Source organism: Eschscholzia californica, unplaced genomic scaffold, assembly GCF_041429995.1.
Source record: "Eschscholzia californica isolate CP2 unplaced genomic scaffold, dmEscCali1.0.p SCAF_4, whole genome shotgun sequence".
In the NCBI taxonomy this organism is placed as follows: domain Eukaryota; kingdom Viridiplantae; phylum Streptophyta; class Magnoliopsida; order Ranunculales; family Papaveraceae; genus Eschscholzia; species Eschscholzia californica.
In genome coordinates, this window is record NW_028238461.1 from 21223994 (window position 1) to 21238933 (window position 14940).

A 14940-nucleotide genomic window follows, 5' to 3' on the forward strand; every position below is an offset into this window, starting at 1 on the left:
TTGCCCCTAAATCATGTCTTGTCAGCTAATGCTTTTAGTCCCAAAGGCTCATTATTATTTTCTTTCCCTTCACTTCCAACCACTCTCCATTAAAACCCCAAAACATCCATTCTAAATCCAAAACCTCCATTAAACTAATATTATATAATTCTCATAATTAATCTACTAACAGTCCTAAGTTCCTCAATCAAGTTCTTCATATCCCCATCTATAGAAGGTCCTATAAAACCCTAATTCAACAAAAAACAAGAAATAAATTAAACTCATTCATGTTCTCTTTTCTTCTTTTCAATTTATTGAGATCCTCACTCGATCGACGATAGCGTTTTTTTACTTCGACTAGAGATTCAATCGATAAATTTAATCAATGGAAACCTCATCTGGATCCGGGAGAGGTTTCTTGCTTATGATGAATCCTCAATTGATTGTGGCACCCATATTTAGCCCTAAAAATCAAAACCAGTAGGTGGAGCCATTTTCTTGAGTTTCAGATGTCGATTCCACAAAATCAAGATTATCTTCTTTTCCACCTGTTGAAGGCAAATTCTCAATCTCAATTAATGAAGATTTTTTGAGTTTCTCAACTCTTACCAACTAGTTCAGTAACTTATTTATTGGTACACCTATCACTTTCAATTTTTTCAATTATTTCATTAACATGTTCAGTGTGTATATTTGCTCAAACCTGAATTATTGCTCCATCAATTTTTTCTGATGGCAGGTGTATTGTAAAATCGATCTCCACTACGACAACTACCAAATGAAACTCCAGGGCCAGACAATGTTGCAAATTTACAGCCTAATCGAAGAATTCAAAGAGACATCAATAAAGATCAGAGAAAGGAAATATCCACGATCGAAACTCCAGGGCCAGACAATGTTGCAAATTTACAGACTAAATAATTTAAAGAACTATTTTAAAAAAAAGATCTAATAATTGTAAATCTTAGGATTCTTATTAGTTACCAAACAAAAAAAAATCATCTGAAATCATGAATCCGTGGATTCATAATTCTTTCATCCATACACACCATTAATGTTATAATTTTTTTTGGAATCAAACTTCATTTATAGGCTAAAAGGCTAATGAGAATTACATCATGAAGTTGAAAAACAAAGACACAACCAAAACAGACAAACAAGTCAAGTTATGCCTACTTGGGGTGCCTCTAGAGCTGCCTGGTCCAACTTGTGGGCTGCTTTTCTGGTGCAGTCACCAAGTCCATCTGTGGGTGGTTTTTTAACCGCTGCTTCTTCCACCTTCTTTTCTTCTCGCCGTCAACCATCGGCGTGCAGATTCCGGTATGCGCCTCTTCTTCAGCCATAATCTGGGTTGTAAATCGAGCCTCCGCCTCCCTGAATGGAAAAGTACGAACTCCTCTTTGTATTGTGGTTGTACCTTGTCCATTATGAGTTCTTGTCTAGCATTGTCGGTGATTTCTTCCATTAATTGCAGCAACTTGAGTCTTCCACTACAAAATGTTATGAAGTGTACCAAAAACCACAACGTCTATAGTTTACGGATTGAACTTCTTGGGATGAACTTTGGGTTGTGACTGGTTCCGGTACATCGGTGGAGAGAGTTGTAAGTTGTTGAAGAAACTCCCAATGGTTTTCCATGACCAAACACTCGATCTTGAATTCGTACGCAAACAACAAAAGGATCCTAAAGATCAACAAAACAGTCCCTAAAGACCAACAAAGAAACTGACCTTTATTAAGAAACGAAGAAAGGAATCCGGCAAAGGGAAGACCCTTCGCCGGAGAAACAAATAAACTCCATGCGAAGTCTCTGGATAAGCGGTTATGGAGAGATAGAGAGGGTGCGGTTTTTTACCATTAATGCTATATTGTACATTAAGCGAATGTTACCTATTTTAATTTTGCATATTATTTTATTTTACTTGTAAACAAATAATCCAATAATCTAAATATACTCTCTTCTACTGCAGTCTCCCTCAAGTTGAGACATTTAAAGCATCTTGAATGCAAAAAAAAAAAATCAATTGCACCTAAGTGTCAATTCTCAATGAAGAATCTCGTTCCTATATGGTACAATAGAGATCGTTTGATTTTTGTGTGTCCAATGCAAACTTCTAAAGGTGTTTTGTTTACTTATGTGACATCATTATTTTTGTAAAGAAATAATTAGTTATATTTAAGATATATGAAGACTTGAATTCTATTGGGTTACCTATAAAAAAAAAAATGGTGAGTTGGACAATTAGACATATCTCAAGAGTACACTCTATTTTTAGAGTGTACTCTTGAGATATCTCTAATTAGAGCATCTCCAATACAACACTTAAACTCTAAAATTTATAGATCTATTTTTAACACTTGACACCTAGAATTCTCTTGAGTGTTGCATTGGAGAAGGTTTTGCAATAGAGTGTCTGTAAATGGCCAAATAGGAAAGAAACCATTTAGAGATCCATTTTTCTCACTTGACACATAAGATTTATAGAGTTTTTCTTGAGTCTTGACACATCATTTTAGAGTTTTATGTTGAGATTTGCATTGGAGATGGATTTTAGAGCATCTCCAATGCAAGACTCAAGAAAAACTCTGGAAAACGTTCTCCAATGTAATACTTAAAAGAAACTCTACAAACCTATATTTTTGTTTGAAAACTAATTGATTTGCTTATGTGGCACTTAGAGATCCTAAAAGGACACTCTAAATTTAGAGTGTCATCTTAAGGATCTCTAAAATAAATTTTGACACATTATTTTAGAGTTTCATGTTGAGTTTTGCATTGGAGATACATTTCAAAGAAAAACTCTAAAAAATCCTATGTGGCACTCTAAATTTAAAGTTTGAATGTTGCATTGGAGATGCTCTTAAAGGGAAGCTCTGAAAAAAAAATTCTATATGACACTTTAAGATTTAGAGTTTGAGTGTTGCATTGGAGATGTTCTATGTTAAAACAAAAGTTCCAAAGATTTGCATTGGAGAAATACAAAAATTACTTTGCATTGGAGAAATACAAAAATTAGAGGATATCATTAGTGCCGTCTAGGACATAAAATCTTAATCGAGACTTGACACATAAGACGAACGAAATTTCTTTTTGAGTTTTGCATTGGAGATGCCCAAAGCATGCCATACATAACAAACTATAACAATGATCAAACCTAATACTATTAAAAACAGAAGAATGATACATAAAAGAAACAAAGATTTCATATTCCCGGGAAAACGCACACAAAATTAATGTCTCATAGATGGCAATTAAACCTAACTACAATTAGGGAAGCACACCACTCATTCTCACTCATTAATGCCCTTCATTAGCAAAATCAAAATTGCCCCAAATTCCAGTGAGAGAGAGATAGAGGATGAAGAAGATTAAAGAAGAAGGTTCACATCTTCATGGAAAACCCATACAAGACCTCATTAACATCAAGAAATGTGTTTATCCAGTCAAAATTTGATTGATCCACGCCAGAGAAATCAAAGAATTCTTCCCCATTAAAGCTATTTTGTAGATCTCCATGATCATCACCTTTAGAAGACCCTTCTTCACTCACCTTTACACTTTCTTTCTCTAATAACACCTTTTCCATTTCTTGAAGCTTAGACCTTTCTGTTTTTGGACCTCTTCTCTTTTTCTCCTTTTCATGTATTTTCTTGCTTAAATGAGAATTCCAATAGTTCTTGATCTCATTGTCTGTTCTACCAGGCAACCTCCCCGCAATCAAAGACCACCTAATTATTCATCAAGTAAACGAAAACATAATTATATTTATTTACAAAATCTTGTGCCCTTATGGCTTAAACAGGTAGAGCTAAAGCAAAGACAATATCGTTAACTGCTGAAGCTAAGGTCGTCAAACTAGAGACTAGGGTAGTTCACCTCTAAAACAAGTACAGATAAAGCAGGGACAATATCGTTAATTAGCCGGTACAACTTAGGTTGTCAAAATAGAGGCTAGAGCAGCTCACCTCTGTGAGTAAGGGATGTGACAAGCCCAATATCAGTACAGATGACAACGAGGAGATCGATGAACTATACGAGTATAATCACAAGTGATACCATAAACAAGGGCGGTTCGTCTGAACCAAGGGTGGGGGATGTGATTAATTATATACATGTAGTTGAGTAATAAATTAGGAGTTAGAGTTTCACCTGTTTCCTAAGAGTTTATGAAGTCTAAGAATCAAATCTTCTTCTTGGTCTGAAATATTTCCTCTTTTGATATTGGGCCTTAAATAATTCATCCATCTCAATCTGCAACTTTTTCCACATCTACTGAGTCCTGATATTATAAGATCATCAAAAACCCATGTTACTTAAAAGATCAAAATTAACTATATAGTATAACAATTTGAGATTAATTATCAACAATAACCTGCTTTGGTTGCAATTGCTTTCCACCTTCTTGGTCCATGAATTTCAATAACTTGAGCTAATCTTTCATCTTCTTCAGCTGTCCATGCTCCTTTGTTAACATCAATTCTTGTTGATCCACAACTAGTACTCTTACTAGCCATTATTACTCTTCTTCCTATTTTCTTTTGTTTGTGTGTTTTGAGTTTGGGTGTTTGAGTTTTTGTTGGTGTGTGAGAGAGTGAGAGAGAGTGAGAAAGAGAGAGAGAGAAGGTTGATGGTTTGTAGTTGGAATGATGATGGGAAATAGGGAGATATACCAACTACCTTTATGGGTGTGAGGGGGAATTTTTCTCTATAAAATTAAATGTAGATTCTGTTCACAGGAATGATGAAATGATGACATTGAATTGATTAAAAGAAAAGCTTAAAAACTTTATATTATTGTATACTATAGTGTACTACAAAAGCTGCAGCAATCACAGTTGAGCCAGCAATAATTGTTTACTGCAGTTCTTAGTTCTTTCTTTTTTTTAATCCAAAAGTTGAATTGATTTTTTAGTGTGAGAACAACAGGTGAGGCTTTCTATAAAGGAATTAGGGTTGAGAAGGCCATTCCTAATAAAATATTTGTGAAAGAATAAAATTGCTGAATCATTTTTTATTCAGGGCAGATCTATTAAGATAACCAGTAATACACACAATAGGACAACAAGTGATAGTGTCTGTACTATTTACAATGATATCTTAATCTTATGTGTATTATGGAATTATTATTACCTCATTAGGATTGAGGATTTCCAATTATGAGTTGGAGATCCATTTTACAATGATATCTGGGTCCACTTGGAGCTAATTTCAAATGTCTTAATAACAAGGATCAAAATTATATGGCCCTAAAGATTATCATATCATTAAATCAAATGATGGCGCCTGGACGACTTCCTTCGATTTAATATGGCGGCGGAGGAGAAAATCACTAAATTATGGTTGTACTGTGCGAACATGTTGTTTTCGGTATACCGACTCAACGAGTTGACTCAGCGAGTCTCTAACCGGATCACTGGTGAAAACAGGTTACTACTTTGATTTTATTTGTAAATCAATCAAAAAACACTTTCGTTCCAAATTAATAGAGAAAGACTGAGGAAGAGAACAACTCAATATCTTTCTTATTTCTAACCGACAATGTTTGTCATCCGAAACAGATGATTCGTAGTTGAATCTCACTATCGATTTAAGATCGGAAAAAGGAATTGTGCCGTCATATCTCGCTTAAACACGTGGAAGAAACGCCCTCCTTTGGATCAATATGATCATGCCCGAAAGTAGCCTAACAGATGAAGTTCGGTATCGTTAGATGGAGATACGGGATGATCTCACTCAGTGCCCAACGCGGGCTTAATGAGATCTGTTGGATCTGGCCTTTTGCGCCGAGAAAACGCGAGCTGCTTGATCTGAACGTGTTCTCTATGCGCAAATGACCCCCAAACCAATTTTTCCTTATTGCCAATTAGTCCCTTAATTAACCAAACTTCGTCCAAATTTCAAATTTGAATATCTCATTCATCCAGAATCAGATTTGGGTGGTTTTTGGCTCTAAATTTAAGAGCTCGACGAGACGAACGCAATATTGTGATTTGTTTCTCAATTTGACAATTTGAATTGATCAGAAATGGGATCGGTTTCCAACACATGTACCCATTTACTCTTATTTTTTTTCTTGCAAATCATTTACTCGACATTAGAACTGATTCTTTCCGTTCCAGTGTAACAATATTAACGGCTAATATAACTTTGGCCTCCACCAAGTGTCATATTGGTTCCTATTATCAAATAATCTTTCTTAGACCTTTAGCTATAAAAAAATAGTTGTTTGGTCAATAAATTATTTACAATAACTAAAAAAGCAATTAATATTTTCTATTAACTATAAGTTGTCAAAATGTTATGGGTATTGATAAACAAAATTTAAAATAAGATGGGAAATAATTAATCAGGTCATTTTCTAATATTTTGGTTCCCTAAATATTAATACACATTAAAAGTCACGTTCTCTCACAAAAATCCATAATTTTTTTTGGGTTCTTTCTTCTTCTCGATGCTTCTTCTTCTTATTCCTCTTGTTCTTCCTTCTTCCACTGAGTTCGTGATCGTCATCATCATCTTCGTCAGATCTACTTCGCCATCGTCTTCGTCAACATGCTCGAAGAAGGTCAGTTCCTTGAGAATCTCTAACAATCAAAAGGGGAAACACTGCCCACTCAGGTAAGCAAGGGAGGTTACTTGACCACTGGAGTTCAAGAAAAAAACACTTAGATTCTGATTTCATTTTCTCTCACTAAAAGACATCAATATATCCAGATAGATGATGAGTTGTAAGTTCTTTGCGTGTTTAGGTCTTTCTGTATTTGTTAAAAACAACCACTCTTCACATGACGAGTCGTGACCTAAAAAAAGTTGGTACATTTGTTAAATCTTGCCAAATCTGGAGACGAATGATTGATGATGAGAAGTGATCCTAATAATAAGTTTAGTATAAGGAATAACCACTCTTCACATGCATCATTTAATGAAGGATGGTGGTTTGTTTCAAATCTCAATCTACAACAACACAATAATACAAGAATTATTGTCCTTTTGCAGTCCCAAAATACAGATATCCTAACCCTTATCAATTTATTTAGGTATTGATCTTCATCTTCGTCTCTCATCTTGTACTTGTTAGTATTTTTTGTATCTTCATCTTATTCGATTTTTCTTCTTCTTCTCCAAAGAAACCCTAAAACCAGATCCAAATCTTTTGAATTTGCAAACCAGTTTGCAGTTGTGAGCTTACGCAAATTCAAACTGGGTTTGCACTATTGTAAATGCAAACTCAACTTGCAAAAGAAAATCGTGCAAGAATGTTTGCAAAAGAAAACAAAATAGTTTTTCTGAGATTTTTTTTGAAGAAAAAGTATTGAAAGTGAATCGTGTTGGAAAGATAATGATAAACCCTTCTAAATATATAAATTTCATGGAAATCCGACGTCTCAAGAAAAAAGTTACAAATATTTAAAGTTTAAAGAAAAAAATAAAATAATTAGTTACATAAAATAACCAAAGGGTATTTTAGTCTTTGTATGTCTTTTGACATGAATTATAATTATGAAATGTTTTATATTTTTTTACTTATTTTCAATATTATTTTGACTATTTAGTTAAGACCTCCTTCAGTTAACAATTATTTAAGCTATTAGAAGAAACTTTGTTTCTCTTTTTCAACTTCGCCCCCTTGCTTTAGATCGTTTCTCTAGTTTTCACCCCTTTTTATCTTTCTTTTTTACTCTCGTCTTTTCTTACATTTAGAACCTTCAACGACAAATACCCTAAAAACACGTAAAGTGTAGGCACAAAAGAGAAATCAATCGACACGGTCTCATGCAGAGGAGAGGTTGGGACCCTCTCCTTCCCATGCCTCTCCATTGTTTAGAAATCATACGAACAGGGAGAATCCCCTTCTCATTAATTACAAATCAAACTAAGAGAGAGAGAGAGAGGGTCGTGACTTAGAATTTAGAGGCCCAATATCAAATTTCAACTGGAACCCTTTTATACTAAAAATATGCGAAGTCACAGATTTTTTTTCACATGAGAAATAATAAACATATATTTGAAATAATTTACGAGTAAAAAATTATATTAAATTATCGACGATTCTAAATTCGACGAATGTCGCTTCCATGATTAGCCTAACACAATCTCAGATAAAACTTCACTAAATATAATTTTTTATTCGAAACTAGTCTCACACGATCCAAATTAAGCTCAAGAAAAGTAGATTTGATAAAGATACAGAGATTAGATAAAGAACTTGCAAGAGAAGAGAGGGTCTTCCATAAAGAGATATGAACAAGGAAGAGAGAAAAGATGGAGAAAAAAAGAAAAAGAGATAGAAAGTTTCTTTGCTAAAATATAGATGGGAAATGCATGAAAAATAAAATTTGCAAATAGAGATGTGGCGAAACTTGGGTGCAGTTATGTATTATTTGTTATGGGAAAATTGACCTAACATGCACGAAGAGTTAAACTCTTACAAACAAATATGTTATCAAAAGGAATCGAAACTTTGACAATAAGGGTGTACCACACAGTATCTACCGCCTAACCTAATAAAATTTCATTAGTTAAATTTTAGATGTTTATGATTTACCTAAAGACGACTTAAAAACTTTTTTTTGTAAGAGAGGATCTCGGTGAGGTCCAGTGCAGGGGCACGTCCCCACTCCCATCAAATGGCCCTGAGAAAAAGAGGATAGCTCATAATCAGACAAGAAAAAATCAAGGGATAAACGTGAATAAGATAATAGGTAAAGTTGGAGTAATACTTTTAGGTACCAAAATTATTAACTTTTTTTCTTTTTGATGAGAATCCAAAATTATTAACTTGGAGACCCAAAAAATGTGATTTTGCAATCAAGAGGCCAAAGTAGCCAATTGGTCACATCTTAGGCCCAAAATAGGATTTACCCTATATTTTATGGTTTTCAGTATGAGACATGTTAATACTCAGATAGCCCAATTGAATTCGACTTGAAATTGCTCTAGATATGGTTAGTTTGATAGTATATCTCGTGTTTTTATTTATATTGTTAAATATTTAATAGCCAATGAGATTGTGCAAAAATACTTTCACAGTCAGCTAACGCGTAATAATAGTCATTACATCATTTGAATTATGAAAGAGTTGCAAGAGTCCATTAATACTTACAAGTCTCATTCAAGAGCTACCCGAATACAACAAGTAGCTCTACTAAATATCAAGATGAAAATTTGAATTGGAAGAGATTTTAAAGGTTTCCAAAATGAAATGGCTCATCACATAAATCCGTTAAATCTACTTCCCTACTTGTTCTTCTAGATTGACACGTTTTTTTTTAATAAAGGAATGACAATTTGACATTTCTTTTTTGCTCTGATAATTTGTTTTCTTAGTCTTCTGAAATGGTTGGTCATTAATAAAAACAAAGAAGGGAAGAATCATGGTCATCCTTGAAAGTGGAATCTGCAAAGTAATTCTGATTTTTTTTTTTTCCTTTTGCTGTGTTTCCTTTCTTACTTGATTTTCTTTAGATGTATGGTGACGTTCATTACTACTTTACTTTCTCCTTCCCAACCGGGTGAAATTTGAGAAAAATGTTTATATTCATGTAGTAGATTTATCTATTTTCAGAGATATTAGTAAAAGTTTCTAAATTGTAATATAGTTTTGTATTTGGTTGTTCACATTTCAAGATATTATGTCACATAGGAGTATTTATATGACCCCAAGACAAAAAGTGTGTTTGTGATAGTAGTTATAGAACTTATTTAGTTCATGATATAATATATTCATGATGTATTTCTGTCATGTACTGGTATAATGACTCTTGAGTCGATATAAAAAAAAACGAAATGCTATTTTTACATAAAAAAAAAATTGACAAAATTTAGCTGAAATAATGTGGCAAGTCTCTTTTGAAAAATTGGTTGAATCCTGACTACTTAAAAGATGAACGGTTCAGATTCAGTCAAAATTTGAAAAGAAATTTTCCCACATTATTTCGACATAACCTAACATCTTATAAAAAAAATTATATAATGATAGATGAAGGATTACATTAGTACTATCCCACATTAGATGGGTTACGACTTCGTAAACTTAAAGTGGGGAGTTGAAAGTCGGGTGATCACCCTAGCAGTGGCATTGAGGAGAGATATTAGCATCATCTCCCGTTACATGAGCATTAAAATTTGCAAATAACGCTTGGAGCGATAATTTCCTTGTATGTTAATTTTGGGAAAATATTAGGTCCAATGAACTCTAACAAATTCTAACCATTAGTTTCTTAGAACACTTACTTGGTCAGAGTCCTCTACAAAATTCATTCAAAGTAAGTTAGTTGTATTACCTTATCTAGGGATTATAGACTAGTTGAGAGACACAAAATCTAATTTGATCAATTATAACAAACAACATAGATATAAATCAAACATTTATTTATTGTAAAAAGGAAAGTCATCACACAAACCAAGGTAGTTGCCAATTTTGCTAGGGTTTTTCTTGGAGAAATTTCATTCCACTGAACCAAAAAAACGGTCACATAGAATAGAATAGGGCTTCTCCTACTACTATTGAAACATGTGGGTATCGTGGGTTTCTTCCACTGAGCATCTTTTTGATATTTTTTGAACTATTTGCATAAAGTTGTCAGTCAAAGTGTAAGTTAATTTTGACCATTTAATTGGAAATTTTGTTTAGTACTTTTCAGTAGTTGGGCACCAAAATGTTTTAAATTTATTGAAGAAAACAAAACAGTTTTTTGGATTGTTTGAACTCAGATCCTTGTGGTGTGGTCTCTATCATCATTTACCCCAATTCCATTGTCCCCCAAATTAATGTTTATTATCATTTCTCCTAAGATACATCTTCTTTCTATGCCCAAACTGGTGGTTATGATGATGACAATCTCATGAAACTTGCATACTATAAATGGTAATTTATCTTTGTACCTTTAAACAATATAAATGAAACATGAAAAGTAGGTCTAAGGTGTTATCTCAAGATACTTTGATGCAGAATCTAGGGAATACACAACTTTATTTTCAAAATAGAGCATAAAATAAGATCACCATCATTTCATATTACATTAACTAATAGATAAATTCGGAAACGCGGTTTAATGCCTTCCATTTATACTATGAAAACTATAAATATAATTTCTGCCTTCTGTTAGATTCTTTTGCTTTTACAAGGCATGAGAAGGCATCCAAGAAAGGGCATGTGCCCCCACATGTAAAATATTTTTAGACCAGATTTAGTTTCATATATAAATAAAATTTAATTAGAAAATGCATACCAATGCAAGGTTATAATCCTCATCAAAAAAAAAATGCAAGGTTATAAACAAAATAAGTACAGGCCTAGTGGAGGCCAAACAAATTGGCCACCCAAAAGATCAAGGTTTGAGTCCCCTAACATGGCATTGTTGTTCTTTTTGGTTTCTTTACAAGAAAATTGGTTTGTGTCCCTTACTCTTTAAAAAGCTATAGTTTTAGCTCTATTTTATTTTGACCAAAATTTTCAAATTAACTCATCTTTTACCGTTTTTTTATTTTATTTTGTATACTTGATTTTGATCCCGTTTTAATAAAACTTTTCAATTTTATTAGAACTAATTTTTCCATATTATTCTTATGTTGTCTCTTTCCTAACTTCTTTAAGTACGTAAATTATAGTGATTTTTTTTTCAAGACATAAATGACTCTCATTTTTTTAACATAAAATTTACATAGACTATTTTTATATAATTCAAATGTAATAAGATCAGAGTTGTTAACTGCAGTTAACGCGATTCACAAGTTAGCGATAGTCGCGTTGGTTCAAAATGTCACTAAGAATTGTGTAAATCACTCGTTTAATATAATATGACACCAAGACTTTTAGACATTCTACAATGGTTTATTATATAGAACTAAAAGTGCCCCCACAAAGAAATTTTTCTAAGTCTGCCACTGATCTAAAGTATATTTTTATGATATATACTTTTGTACTATGACAAATGATTTTAGAGATTATCAATGAACAACTGTGAAACAATAAGACACAGAGAAAAAATTATGTGCATAGTACTGTGTTAGGGCAAGTCCAATGTGGGGCTCGTGCGCACAATTTTGGAAGCCCCGAGGCTTTTCTCAATTCCAACGTCGGGCTCTCAAATCCGAATTATGAATTGTTATAATTAAAATTCAGTAAAATTAATTAAAATTAATTAAGATTTTATAAATAATTAGCATTCATACATAATTAAAACAACTAAAATAAAATTTTTAATTTTTTTAAAACTAATCTAATTCATGTTCATCTAGTTTGAAAACAATTTCCTATAAATAGCAAGTTGTTCGGGATTCATGTTTGAAGTATCTTTGTTCATCAAGTCTACCCCAAGTTGCATCCGAAGATTTTCTTCTTTTAGGCGTTGAACGTTGTTGGTATCTCTTTGCTCGTCTATTTGTTTGTTTTGCACGTCTAATTGTTAGTTTTGCACGGCTAATTGTTTTTTGAAGGACTAGACTTTCTTTTTGCGTATGGAGTCATTAAGAAGATTATCTCTAGTCACCTGATTCACATTTCTCTCTTTTCAAAACTCAATCGCTGTAGAACTTTCACCACGGCTTTATCTCTAGCCTCCTTGCTTGTTTTTCTTCCAAGAGGTCTTTGTTGGATTGTAGAGGGAGATCATTCGTATTGGTCCAAAGACTGTTATGTTTTGTTTGACGAAGATTGAGATAAGTTTGATTACCATTTGGGATGGTCTTTCAAAATTTTATAATAATGTTCAAACTTAAAAGGTTTGCCGTCATTGTTTCGTTTAAACAATTCATATGCGGACTTCAACTGCAAAATAAAAATAAAAATTTCAAATATGTTGTCAAAAATAAATCATAATGTTGTCAAAATGTAATAAGAGTAATTACCCGATCATCATCATTTTTTCCGCTTTTTGGGTTCTTTCGCAACAATGACAAATGCCCACAAACTTTCGCGCATTGCTTGTTAATCTCGCTCCAACGACATTTAAGACCCTCCGGAGCACGATTTTGGTTTGTACGCTCGTTGAAGTGTTCGGCAATCTTGATCCAAAAAGTACCCTCTCTTTGATCATTGTCAATAATCGCATCGGTGGCAATATTTAAATAAGCATTAACGAGCACATCATCATCTACATGATTATAACGCTTAGCGAAAATCGACGAGTTCGGCGTTTCATTGCAATCAAAAGTTTCTTCGACTCCATCATTCGATAAACGAACATCATCATAATTGAAATCGGAGTTTAACATGTCAACATAGCTTCCAACATTATTGAAATTGGAGTTTGGACTATCCATTGATAGAGAAAAGAAAGAGAGATTGAACAAATAATATTGAGGTAGAGAGATTGAGAAAAAGAGATTGAGAAAAAGAGAGACTGAGGTAGAAATATTGATAGAGAAAAAGAGATTGAAATAGAGAGATGGTTGAAGTATTAAAGGGGATCCACCCCAATACTACCGTTGGGAGTCTCCAACTAGCCGTTTGGGACTCCCAACAGTACTCTGTTGGGGCTGGGAGCCCTCCCAGCTCGGGCTCCCGGGTTGGGGGGAATAGGGGTTGGGGCTCCTAAGTTAGAATTTGGGAGCCCCAGACCCCCATAAGTTGGATATGCTCTTATTATCAAATTACATATGAAACAAAACTTACATAAACCCATCCAATCATTATTTTGGGATATTTGATCCTAAAATTTCTCTAAATATGAAAGGTGGACAATTAATATACAAAGATTAATGTATTTCATGTCGACAAAAGCTAGGGATTTTTCTTCTTGATGCCTAGTTGTTGCCCTTACTTTAGATTTCTATTAAGACATAAAGAACATTTTGAAGCCATATTAGTGTAGTTTGGAGTTCAATGTCTCGCCAAGTTACGAATGTTAAGTTTGTGGCCATCCAACTCAAAACCAATTGACAATGAGTGGAGAGGACCTATCACGTGTGGGCCTAGCTCTAATACCATGTTAAGTTTGTGGCCATCCAACTCAAAACCAATTGGCAATGAGTGGAGAGGACCTATACTTTATATTCTTGGTTGCTAGTTACCCGTTCTCTCATGTGGGACTATTCTCACAACGAAATTGGTAGAATTCTCTATCTAGGTTCGGCAAACTTATTGCTAGTTAAGGAAGAATAACCTCGTATTTGCTGAAATGACAACTGAGTGGTATTATGCCAAAAGACTCAGATACAATATGAAGTCAAGATATATAATAACTAGAAATGATAAGAAGATATCATATATGATCAATGACTCAACCTGATAGGTCACAGTATTGATCTATCTCATCACCCTACAGTAAAAGTTCTGTGAAGTCATGGTATCAACAAAAAGTTAGGCATGGTCCGGTCGTCCTATGGCAGGGTGATGTTATGGCCTTCTAGGCTCTTTACATGGCATTTAATTTAAGCATCTAAGTATTTATGTGATGGCCGTAAATCATCAATCAATCATTATGATGCAATTAGATCTATGTAAGTTGTTCATATTGTATGCCTCATTAATGAAATGAAGTTTCCTTATATAAATGTTGGTCTTCATCTTCAAAATATATATACACAATATACACATAGAGGGACGTATTTATTTGCTTTTGGTATTATGAAGGTTAATAGGGAAGGTGTTTCTTTCTACCTTAATTGAGATTGCTTGTACAAATAATAGAGAACCAAACATGGTCATGAGGACGATGAGAATTAAGTAAAAGAAAAAAAATGGATTTAGAGAAGGGATGCTTTCTATCAGCTTCCCCATCTAAAATTGTCACCTGACTCACCTCGAAAGTATCTATAATCATGAGTATTGATGTGTGTGTGTGAGAGAGAGGTTAATAGGTTATGATCATCTCTATTTGAGATCCCACGACTGTTACAATCAACAATGAAATTATTATACCCTAATTGCTTTGTGGAGGTAATTTCTAAAAAGGTCAAAATAATATTGAAAATGAGTAGAAAAGCACAAAACATTTGAAAATTATTATTCAGGT

General features: G+C 33.5%; 1 protein-coding gene across 1 annotated transcript; it reads right to left on the bottom strand.

The window, feature by feature from the left end:
* Nucleotides 1–3052: 3052 nt before the first annotated feature.
* LOC147543600 (transcription factor MYB114-like) lies at nt 3053–4828 on the bottom strand. Its single transcript, XM_086638121.1, has 3 exons — nt 4356–4828; nt 4133–4262; nt 3053–3711 (listed from the first exon to the last, which is right to left on the bottom strand). Exons 1-3 carry the CDS (start codon nt 4495–4497, stop codon nt 3366–3368), a joined length of 618 nt encoding a protein of 205 aa, XP_086494247.1. The 5' UTR covers nt 4498–4828; the 3' UTR covers nt 3053–3365.
* Between the last annotated feature and the right edge of the window lie 10112 nt (nt 4829–14940).